Below are 12,669 nucleotides of genomic sequence, written 5' to 3'. Positions count from 1 at the left end.
CCTAACTCTGATCTCCAGCACAGTTATGCTTCCTCTTGGTCTATTCCCATAGCATACATAGCATGCACAGTTCTGCCACAACACGCTATGAGTAACATTTTGACTGCTTTCATCTGTATCCAATTCCCCCATAAAAACACGTTATGTATTCCTTGAAGGCAGAGGCACCCAGCCAGCCTAGGGTTGAGGCATAGAAAGAGCAGAATCCCAGAGCTTCAGCAGGGAGCCTGCTTCTCCCTTTGCCTGCCACTCCCCCTGCTTGTGCTCTCTCTCTCTCTGACAAATAAAAAAATAAACTCTTTAAAACAAAACAAAAAGATGTTGAGAAACCAACTGGTGAGACAAAAACCTCCCTAAAGGAAATTCCTGCTATATAAAGGCAAGGCTAAAAAGTAATTATGCAGATCAACTTTCCTGTAAAATCTTGTAGCTGCCCCAGAGAAAAGAACACAGCTGATAATGGAACATATGTGAATTCTAACACACAACAGAATAGATACGTGGGCAACAGAGGTCTGTGTTGGCCTGCGAAACAAAAGGATAAAGTTACCTTTTTTATATGTCCCATCCACTCCTTTGCCCATCTTATCCTTGCTGCTCACATCCCCCTCCATATAGGGAAAGACTCGGGCCTGATGTGTCCACAGATAGTCATTAGACCCAAAGAAGAGCACAGGGAACTCGCCCACATCATGTCTCATCTTATCGATATTGGAAGGTACAGCGCGAGGATGGCAGATCTCAGCTGGCCACCACCTGGGAAAGGTGAAAATAAGGAAAGAAATCTTTAGAAGGCTCTAAGACACTAGGAAAATGACCTATCTCTTAGGACATGAATAAGGAATGGTCCAACCTAGTGCATTTTTACAATCTAACTAGAGAACAATGAGTAATATGTGCTGAAAACCTGAATGGCCACCCTCACAGATGTGCTCACATAGACACTTTTTAGACCCAGTTACTTTAAGGAAATTATAAAGGAAATAATAATTTAATAGTAAATAATAATTATCTCATATAAGATAGAAACAAAGCTTTGACTATAATGTTCACTTAAGTATTATCTATAAGAGTGAAAACCTGGAAACAATCTAAATGCTCAACATTTAGGGAATGATAAAGTTACTACAGAATATGATACAATGAAATACAATTTGGCCTTTTTTTTTAATTGGACAGACAGAGCGAGAGAGAGAGAGAGAGAGAGAGAGAGAGATCACAAGTAGGCAGAGCAGCAGGCAGAGAGAGAGGGGGAAGCAGGCTCCCCTCTGAGCAGGGAGCCCGATGCAGGGCTTGATCCCAGGACCCTGAGATCATGATCTGAGTCGAAGGCAGAGGCTCAACCCACTGAGCCACCTGGGTGCCCCTCAATTTGGCCTTTAAAAAGTAAAAGTTTCATTAATTGTGAAGGGTATAGAAAAATGACACCCCCCCCAAAGACACCAAGAAATGCCTCTGAAAATAAAAAGCATACAAATTTATGCTTTACATCCACTTTAGAAAGACAACTTGGCATTTGCTAGTTAAGCTGGAAACCCCTATTCCTAGAAAAACTGTGCATGTACACTAAGGAAGATTGACAAAATGCTCATAGTCCAAAGAGGAGAATGGATAAAGGAACTGCACTATATTTTAAAACTATATCAAAAAGAAATGTAGAATAGCAAAGTATGAACTAGAGTACTGCACTACTACAAATCTCAGGAGCATAATAGTAAATGAGAAAAACAAGCTGCAGGAAAATACAGCAAGAATTTCTTTACGAAAAGGTCTACAACATGCAGAACAAAACATTATACATGTGGTAAACCATTACAGCAAGGCAAAGGAATAAAAAAACACAAAATGCAGTATAGTGGTTACCTCTAGGGGTGGGGAGAGACTGGGTTCAGTAAAGAGTCATGGAGGGAGCCTCAAAAGTACCAGCAATATGGTATTTCTTTAAATGGGAGGTACCATACACAGATGTTCCTTTCTAATCTTTTTAAATCATGCATGTTATGATATTCTTTTATATATTCTATGTTCAATAAAAATAATTTTAAAAAGGAAAAGATAAAAACTGAGTATAAATATAAGGCCAATTATTTTGAGGGTACATGCACTGGTGTGTCTCCAAATAAATATGCCAAACTGTTAGCAATGTATCTTCCTTGTTTATTATGGGTTTATTTTCATTAATGAATTTTCTACAGAGAATATGTATTATTCCCATATTTACAAAACATAAAAATGAGGTCTTTTTCTTATAATGGAAAATTAATGGGCAGAGAGGTTGACCTTGCTTAATCAGAAAAATTATTTAAAAAAGAAAGAAAGAGGGGCGCCTGGGTGGCTCAGTGGGTTAAAGCCTCTGCCTTCGGCTCAGGTCATGATCCCAGGGTCCTCTCTGCTGAGCAGAGAGTCTGCTTCCTCCTATCTCTCTCTGCCTGCTTCTCTGCCTACTTGTGATCTCTGTCAAATAAATAAATAAAATATTCAAAAAAAAAAAAAAGAAAGAAAGAAAGATAGGAAAGAAAAAGCGTTAAGCACTGTATCTGGATCCAAAGAAACAGAAGATGGGATGGTAAAAGAAATCAGTGCCAGTCTCCTTCATGCTCACTCACCTGTATCGTCCAACTTTTACCCAGACAATTTCCCTGTAATGTGGCTTTTTGCCTGCCTTACAATCATTGCAATACCAGTTTCCTTCAGGGATATCAATGTTCAGGCACTCCCGATGAAAAGCAGCAGGGCAAGAATCACAGCACAAAAGGCTGCCTCCTGTGGGAATCAAAAAAATGTGGCACTCAGAATCACAAGGCAGCACACAATGACCCAGCTGAAATGGCTTTTGCTCCTAACCAATTATTTATTGCCCAGCGAAGGGCTTAGTAATTTAATTAGTTATTCAGAAAGACTTTTCTTCATGAGCACTTCGCCCCTCTCCAATATTCCTGTGAACCACAACCTTGAGGGTTTGTTATATTCACAGCAAATAAACATGAGATCCCACTGGCAAAATTAGGTTAGGGCAGTGGTCAGAAGTCAACTTCCCAAAGTCAAATATGTGCATAATACACATTTCTTTCTCTTCACTAAAAGACAATACACTAAATTTTCCACAACATACAGTAAATAATCAAGTCTATCTGAAGACTAAACAAATGAATAAATGGCACAGTAATGTTTGACATTGAAGTCATCCCTATATGGTCACCTCCTTCCCCCTTTTAAAATTACTAACTCTTTAATCTTTTTTTTATGTTTTGCACTCTGATACCTATGGGCTCTTTTCAGATTATCATTTATGAACGCTCTAACCTAAAACATATATTAAAAGGACACTGTTACATTAAGGTATAATTATCAAAGTGTTAGAACAAGAGATTATAGCTACATGTTTCTTTGTAATACAAAAGTAAGATCTAGCAATAACGATGATTGCAAGATACTTTAAGATATCTAAACTGAAATATCTGTGATTTTCAATGGTGACAAAAATTACAAGTACTAATGCGGTTTGTTGCCTAAACTTCAGTTAAAGTTCTCCCCCTCCATGGAGGTTTTCAGACACCAGGGTAATTAAATACATTGCAATGACAATGAATTTTCACTTGAAGATTTTTCAGAGTGACTCAATTTATATATCTGAAGCTGAAACCCATGGTTGCAGACTATAAAAAATTTCATATCAAGATGATTCATATTTAAGGAATATAATAAATACCCTATTATCTTATGCCAGAAATGAGCATGTTACAAGGTCTTAGCAAAGTGTATGTCTACATCCATCTGGGTTTTACTATGCCCATTTTGCCTCATAATATCTTATAAAAAATTTAACGTTTTGTGACCCCATCCTAACCATGCTAACTTTTTTCCTTTTCTTAATTATCTGAAGCAGGCTCTTAAAATAAGCTTTGGGGTGTTTATTTTCTTGGGGCCAGGACTGTGTGTGCCTAAGACCCAACTCCTTTTCAGTTACAGAAGCTTTTCTCTTATCTCTGCTGTATATTGTAGCTTGATTCAGTGATATTTGGAAAAAAGACTTTTGCTACAACTTTGAAGAACTTGTTTACTCAATACATATAACCTGTACTCTCTGCTCTGAAACTTGTATTTAGCTATTCCCGGGCATTTTGTAGGATGAGTTGAACAATTTTAGCATGGGACGTAAGAATGATGCAGAGTACATAATTTATCTGACACAGTAATATACCTTCTAGAACATCTCCTATTTATGCTTAGTTATTGCAGCTGAGTCACAATCTAATTAACAGTATAGTCTGCAAACTACATGGACTTGGTAGAAAAATCTTCCTTTTGCTAAGTTGGCTTTCATTATACACTAGAAATATTTCATGTACAAAAAGGCCTTTGCACTAGGCCTTAAAAGGAGGTTAGACAGCATGAAAAGAAATCTGCACATAAGAATACCCACTGAAGAAAGGCAAAGGACAGAGCTGAGGGGAAATAGTGGCAAAGAGTTTTGCAGGGAAAGACATATGATATGAGCTGAGAGAGAATATGAGAAAAGAAATCAACAGGATTTATCTGCATAGATGAATGGGAGGTAGGCAGAAGAGTTTATCTGGTGGCATATACATACATATATATATATATATATATGAATATATATATATATGAGTATATATATATATGAATATATATTAAAAACCTAACACTATTCTAAAGGAGAACTATGTTTTAAGTTGAAGGGAAAAAAATATCAATTTTTCTTCATCCACTTTAGAAGAACTTTTAGAAATTAATATCCCTAAGAGTGAAAAAACATTTTATAGACATTCATAAATTCCTTCACGTTCCTTTTGTTCCATCCCTTTAAATTCATGACAAAATGATTTAACAAAAAAGAAACACAACTTTATTATATAATACCATCTTCTAGAACTGTATACAACTATCTTAAGTAGTATCACTTAAAATTAAGCAATGGCTTTTTTTCTGATGGTGGGACTTGGGATGATTTATGATTAATTAATTAATCATTTCCTCCATTTTTTATCTTTCCTTTCGCTCCCTCCAGATTTATTAAGATATAACTGATTTATAACATCATGTAAGGTTAAAGTGTACAACAGAATGACTAGATATATGTATATACTGTGAAATGATTGCTGAAATAAGCTTAGGTAGAACATTTAACACCTCGCATACTTAAAATTTTTTTCATTTTGGTGGTAGTGAGAATTTTTAAGATCTACTCTCTTTAGCAGCTTGCAAGTATACAATAGAGTACTGTTAACTACAGTTACCATGCTGTACATTAAATCCCCTAAACTTGCCCATCTTCTAACTGGAAGTTTGCACTGTTTGATCATATTCCCCCATTTTTCAAGGACAATTTTATTTCCTTCCCCTTGTCTTTTATTGTTTCATTTATTATTATTTTTTTTTAGGATCTATTGGTTTATTTGAGAGAATTTGTGCACACACATGCATGCGCCCAAAAGCTGGGGAGAGGGGAGTGGGCACGGTGAGAGAGAAGTTCAAGGTGACTCCATGCTAAGCACTGAGCCCAAGGCAGGGCTCAATCCCACTGCCCTAAGATCACGACATGAGCAAAAACCAAGAGCGAGATGCTCAACCGACTGCGCCACCCAGACGCCCTTCATTTGTTCATCATTTTAATAAAAATAAGGTAAAAAAAATAAAAATAAAACCCCTCTCTATTGGGAAAAAACCCCAAGTTTAAACGTTCTGTTATCATTAATTCAGAACATTACTTCCCAATATTTCTCTAGTAGCAAAGTGAAGAAAATTATTTTTGTTGCAGTTAGAATACTGTATTAATCTCTTTTTAGACTATTCATACATTAAGCAGTCATGTCTTACCTTCTGAGCATACGAAACACCAGCTAACATTAACATGCTCATGATTTCGGCAGCCCCGTCTAGGTGTAAAGTGATTAGGGCAGATGATACTATTAGATGCAAGAATCTTGGACCCGGCAGCCAGGCAAAAGTCATTGGCATGGTATGCCACAGGGCAGCGAACACAGCGCATCAGACGACCTAAAATTAGGAGAAGCAGGAAAACCAGGTGTAAAAGAGAAACAAAGAGATTAAACATAAAAGCAATGTGAGTTATTGAAATGTCTTTGTAAGCACTGAGAAAATGTCACTAGTAGAAGGAAGCACTACTAGGACAAGGGATCGTAAAACACACAACTCACTATGAAAAAGCTCAGATGGGAGCTATGTGATAAGCTGCCACAAGGCATCCGATCTCACAACTGTTAAGTGAGCCTACCTCACCAAAGAAAGCCCTATTCAATCCATTGCCCTGACTCCTAGGAAACCTGGCATCAGCCTCAAACTAAATACGGGAGATGTCACAACCTGAATAAAAGACCAGCTAGGAGAAAGACTATGCTTGCTTTCAATGCCTGGTACTGTATGATTCTTAAAGCCTGAACTTTTAGGTGAATGAATCTTTCCAACCCTTCCAGATAAAGTATGTCCTCTCATATACAGCACCTACTAAAAACCATTACCAAACCACCTAAATACAAACTACAATAGCAACTGAAAAGGGGAAGATAAGCTGATGGTTAAACTGTAATTTTGATCAAGCAAGTGAAATCAATGTACTTAAGACTGATGAGATCTATAGGCTCAGGAACTCATATTACAAAAGGTACTGCCAGTCTAATTAGAAGAAAAGTCAAAACACTAGTAATTTTCCTGTTTGATCCCCTATGGGAGAAGCAGGGGCTCATTTAACAATAGACACACAATATTTGGGTTAGGAAAAATTAGTAAGAGATCCCATTATTACTAAACAGAAATGTCTGTTTTCCCAATTGAGAACAGACTTAAAAGCTTAACTTTGCCTATATAACCACAGGCAGTTTTGGTAACCTCAGCTCTATAAAGCAGGAAAGACGTTTCAGAATAGAAGTTTCCAATTTAAAAAACAAAACAAATTAACACAAAACAAAAACCTCAATTCTGCCCTAAATTTATGCATGAATAATATTACACCTGACAACCACAGATATAAAGGGTCCACAGGAAAAGAAAAGTACTTTAGTCTAATGGAGTAGAGAGAGGGAGACTTACAGCAGAACACTTTCCTAAACTAAACAACACATGAAATCCAAGTATTTGAAACCACCACATAACAACAGGGCTCCAAAGAATACAATGTGGGAACTGCTGGATTAGTCCATTATTTTCCCCTCTCTCACATAAAATAGTGGTACTCTGACAAAAGCTAGAGAGGCCATGAAGAGATATGCCACACTGCATCTGGAAATACATGCTATCAATGAAACCAAGGTTCTGTAATTAGATCAGTCCATGTAAGAATCCCATACCTTTAGATGCAGAAACACTGGCTGGATTAGCAGCATGACAGGTTATACAGATGTGGAGGGAGCACCGGAAGCCCTTGTTTTGCATGACAGTGGGTGGATACTTCTGGACACATTCTTCATGGTAAAACTTTCCACACAAGGGCAAAAGGCACCTTTTAACATCTTCCCCACTCTGCTTACAAACAAAACAGGTATGGATTCCTGGTAAACAAAGGAAGGTAATAAATTAACACCAATTCAAGAATTCATCCAATGCTAAACCATTAGATGAAAAGTTTATTAAGTACACAATTCTGTACCAAGTTCCAATATGGAATTCCATGCAATTCTCCAACACCAGCTGTGTGTCTTACAATTCAACTAAATTCTGAAACTATATACAAGGTAACATCATATCCCACAGGTTAAGGACTCAATTGGGCAAGATGGCCTTTGCCCCTAACTTCAGATGCCAATCTCAAGTTCAGGTTGTCACCTATACTTCTGACTGGCTATAAATCAGAGGTTCCTATAACCTGCACTTCCTTGGGTTTGATTAATTTGCTGGAATGGCTCAAAGAACTCAGAGAAACATTTTATTTACCCGATCACCAGTTTATCATGAAAAGATAATACTCAGGAATAGCTAGATGGAAGAGATGCACAGGGCAAGGTATGAGGAAAGGGTGGGAAGCTTTCATTCCCTCTCCAAAAGCAACACTTTATTCTCAATCTCCACACACCCACCAATCCAGAAGCTCTCCGAAACCCATTCTTCTGGGTTCTGAGACTTCAGTGCATAGGCTGATTAAACCATTGGCCACTGGGGACTGACTCAACCTCCAGCCTCTGACCCCCCGTTTCCCTAGAGATTAGGGGGAGAGGAGTGAAAGTTCTAGCCCTGTAATCATAAGGTTCGTTCTCTTGGCAATCAAGCCCCTATCCTGAGATGTGTCTTTTATTAACATAGTCAAACACACACAAAGAACATCTTGGTAACTCTCACCGCATAGGAGAGACCAAGGTTTTGGGAGCTCTGTGCCACAAGCTAAAGACCAAAATATGTATTTCTTATTATAAATCACAGTATCACAATAAAGAACTTTGTAACAGACTAATCGGGCTGACAAGAACCTACCAAACAATTTTAAGATCATTATTAAGTGAGAAACTCTTGACAATATATGCTTGCTGATATGACACAATAGGAAGAACACATTACCTACAAAGCATTCCTGCCAAAAGAAAACTGATCTGAAATTAATCCAGCCTCTAGATCTAACTACAAATTTCCAGGAAATATGGAAGATAGGGCAACAAGTTAAAAGGACACCTGAAAGATGTAATAAACCAAATTTGCAATGCAGAAAATTTAGCAGGACAAATAACTGTCAAAACAAATAAACAACATTAAAAAATAGGATGGAGGTGTACTGTTGTAGATTAGAAGAAATTGAAGAGACATACCAAAAAATACAATAAAAGCAGTCTTATCTGGATCTTGATTAAAATACTGTAAAAAGACATCTTTGAGACATATGGAAAAACTGAAAATGGGACTGGGAAGTTGGTGACACACAGAAGTTACTATATAATCTTGCTACATATTAGATATATATATTTTTAAAAAATATTTTATTTGACAGACAGAAATCACAAGTAGGCAGAGAGGCAGGCAGAGAGAGACAGAGGGAAGCAGGCTCCCCGCTGAGCAGAGAGCCCGATGTGGGGCTCAATCCCAGGACACTGGGATCATGACCCGAGCCGAAGGCAGAGGCTTTAACCCACCGAGCCACCCAGGCATCCCTAGATATATATTTTTAAGTTGCATTAGATCTTTTGAAATATATGGGTAAAGCACCTGGTATTATATAAGACTGATGACTCAAAGAGCTGTACCCCTGAAACAAATATATTAAAAGAAATATATGGGTAGACAGAAGCAGAAAACTGATAACTACTGAAGCTAAATGATGAATACACGGGATTACTTTATACTGTTCAACTTTTGTAAATGTCTGAGGATTTCTGTAATGCAAAGTTTAAGAAAAGTGAAAAACAAAACAAAACAAAACAAAGAAACAATTACCTCTCTTTGAGAAGCCATACAAAGTAAGGGAAAGCCCAGGCTTGAGAGACAGACCTGAACATGAATCTTGCCCGTAACACTTGCTGGATACAGGAATTCATTAAAATAACCCGCCATACCTATAAACAGTAAGATCACCCAGCTAATAGTGATTTTAAGAAAAAAATTTTAATTATCCATTTGGAAAAAAGCAAACTTCTTACTGTCTGATGTCAATATTAAACTGGAATAACCTAAATTATGGTGTGGTCACTCCACATTAGAAAAATAGGGTGAGCCACAAGAAAAAAGAAATGACTCCCTTATTTTTACTCTATTCACCTAGGGTAAAATTTCCTACCCTCAAAAATAGTAGGGCACCTGGGTGGCTCAGTCGGTTTAACAACTGTCTTCGGCTCAGGTCATGATCCCGGGGTCCTGGGATTGAGTCCCACATCGGGCTTCACCTGCTCTGTGGGGAGCCTGCTTCTCCCTCTCCTTCTGCCTGCTACTCCTCATCTTGTGCTCTCTCTCTCTGTGTCAAATAAATAAGGTAAATAATCTTTTAAAAAATTTTTTAAAGTTAAAAAGATAGTAATAAATCTACCTCACATCATATAGAAAAATTAATAAAGAACAGACCTTAGACATAAAGGTAAAACCTCAAACTATAAAATTTTCATTAGAAAACAAAGAAAAGCTTTATGACATTGGGTTATAAAAGATTTCAACATGACATCAAAGCACAAACTCTTTAAAAAAACAAGCTGATAAACATCATTTACAATTAAAAAACTGCTCTTCATGGGACGCCTGGGTGGCTCAGTCATTAAGCATCTGCCTTCAGCTCCAGTCATGATCCCAGGGTGCTGGGATCGATGCCCACGTCAGGCTCCCTGCTCGGTGGGAAGCCTGCTTCTCTCTCTCCCACTCCCCCTGCTTGTGTTCCCTCTCTCATGGTCTCTGTCAAATAAATAAATAAAAATCTTAAAAAAATAAAATAAAAATAAAAAACTGCTCTACAAAAGACATGATTAAGGAGAAAAAAAAAAAAAAAAACCCACAGACTGGTAGAATAATTTTCAAAGTATGTATCTGATAAATAACTAGTATCCAGAATATATATAATGAACTCTTAAAACTCAACAGTAAGAAAATAAACGACCTAATTAAAAAAAAAAGATTTGAACAGATACTTCATCAAGGAAGATGGCAAAAAAGCACATTAAAAAGAAGCACAACATCATCTGTCATTAGGAAAATGCACATTAAAACCACAATGAAGTACCACTACATATCTGTCCAAATGGCTAAAATTAAAAGGACTGACAATACCAAATGTTGATGAAAATATGGAGAACTGAAACTCTCATCCATTACTGATGACAATGTAAAATGGTACAAACACTCTGAAAACAGTTTGGATGTTTCTTAAAACGTTAAACATATACCTACCATGCCTTCCACCCTTAGGTATTTAGAAGTAAAAAGAAAATGTGTCCTTACAAAGACATGAATGTTCATAGCAGCTTTATTAATAATACCCCAACCTGAGAACAACTCCAATGTATTATCAACAGATGAATGAATAAACCAACTGTGACACATTTGTACAATGGAATACTACTCAGCAATAAAAAGGAATGAACTCTCAACACGTACAGCAATGTTGCTGAATCTGAAATTACCTATGCTGAGGGATGGTTTCGCAGGTGTATGTGCACACACATATGTATCAGAACTTAACAAATTACACTTTGTGCACTTTACTGTACAACTCTCCCTCAAAAAAGCTGTTTTAAGAAAGAAAATGAACTACTGATAAACACATTAACACAGATGAGTGTCAAAAACATTATGCTGAACCAGACAAAAAAACTACATACGTTTTGTTCCACTTATGAAACTCTTTAAAAAATTAAATCTCGTGTAATTACAGAAAGCACATCATTGCTTGCCTGAAATAGGATTGGGGTGGGGGGGGTAGTGAGGGGCGGAAGGATCAACTAGGACTAATTACAAGGGAACTTTCTGGAGCAATGGAAATGTTCTGAATCTTCATTGTGGTTATCCTTACATATGTTTATAAATTTTATCAAAACCTACCAAAACATATATTAAAACTAGTGCATTTTTTAATAGGTAAATTATACTTCAGTAAGGTTAATTCTTTTTTTTTTTTTAAAGATTTTATTTATTTATTTGACAGACAGATCACAAGTAGACAGAGAGGCAGGCAGAGAGAGAGAGGGAGAAGCAGGCTCCCTGCCGAGCAGAGAGCCCGATGCGGGGCTCGATCCCAGGACCCTGGGATCATGACCCGAGCCAAAGGCAGAGGCCTTAACCCACTGAGCCACCCAGGTGCCCCAGTAAGGTTAATTCTTCAAAAAATACCTTTACCATAACTAGTTCAGAGAATATCACATTATAATAAAGATAAGACTAGCAGGGGCGCCTGGTGGATCAGTGGGTTAAGCCTCTGCCTTCAGCTCAGGTCATGATCTCAGGGTCCTGGAATCAAACTCCCCATCAGGCTCTCTGCTCAGCAGGGGACCTGCTTCCTCCTCCCACTCTGCCTGCCTCTACTTGTGATCTCTGTCAAATAAATAAATAAAATCTTTAAAAAAAAAAAAAAGGGTAAGACTAGCAAAGCTGGATTATCTGTACAAAAGGCAAGACTTCTCTAAGATTAGGATTAAGAGATATGCACACACCTAAAATTTTTTTCCCTAAATTTCACTTATAGGGCTGGATGGCACTATTTCCCATAATGATCAAAAAGACCACTGTACGGGAGGCAAAATAACCCCAGAACTATCTTGCCTTTTAGCTTTTGTTCCCACACTGCTAAAAGTAGTGGCAGAAAGAGGAGATAACTCAATATGACACAGCCACTGATTTACAGACGCAAATTAATTCTCTAGGTTCCCACAGGAGCTACTTTAAACCTACCACTCCACCCTTCAAGTTAGAAACCACCTTTTCCCCATCATTCTCATCAAACTAAGAAAAACTCTGGCTTATTCTCCAACTCTCCAACTCCAAGGTACATTCCTGTTTTATCTTTTTATCTCTTCAAGATTATTCTCTCCAATCACTTAGCAACTACACTCCATTAATTATTCCCTCCTCTTGCAGGAATTTATTTCCCTATGTGGTTCTTAACATTTATCCTACAAACATTCAAGATGTTCTTCCTCTTGACCCTATAATTTATCCTCCCTTCAGCTACTACCCTTTTTTCCATGGATATCAAAGCTTTTGTAAGAAGTAGCGTATACTGCTAACCATTTGCCC

At 37.4% G+C, this 12,669-nt stretch overlaps 1 protein-coding gene across 9 annotated transcripts in view; it reads right to left on the bottom strand.

Moving 5' to 3' along the window:
• NSD1 (nuclear receptor binding SET domain protein 1) overlaps window positions 1-12,669 on the bottom strand; it is a 154,843-nt gene that overhangs the window by 22,556 nt on the left and 119,618 nt on the right. For all 9 annotated transcript variants that reach the window (XM_047731419.1, XM_047731423.1, XM_047731425.1 and 6 more), the window contains 4 exons: window positions 7,326-7,526; window positions 5,839-6,018; window positions 2,607-2,763; window positions 551-756 (listed from right to left, as the gene is read on the bottom strand). In XM_047731419.1, the coding sequence (XP_047587375.1) occupies window positions 551-756; window positions 2,607-2,763; window positions 5,839-6,018; window positions 7,326-7,526 (744 nt within the window). The remainder of the gene's footprint in view (window positions 1-550; window positions 757-2,606; window positions 2,764-5,838; window positions 6,019-7,325; window positions 7,527-12,669) is intronic.

Source organism: Lutra lutra, chromosome 5, assembly GCF_902655055.1.
Source record: "Lutra lutra chromosome 5, mLutLut1.2, whole genome shotgun sequence".
Taxonomy (NCBI): Eukaryota; Metazoa; Chordata; class Mammalia; order Carnivora; family Mustelidae; genus Lutra; species Lutra lutra.
Note: the sequence above shows the minus strand (reverse complement) of the source record. Positions and strands in the feature narration are given on the sequence as shown.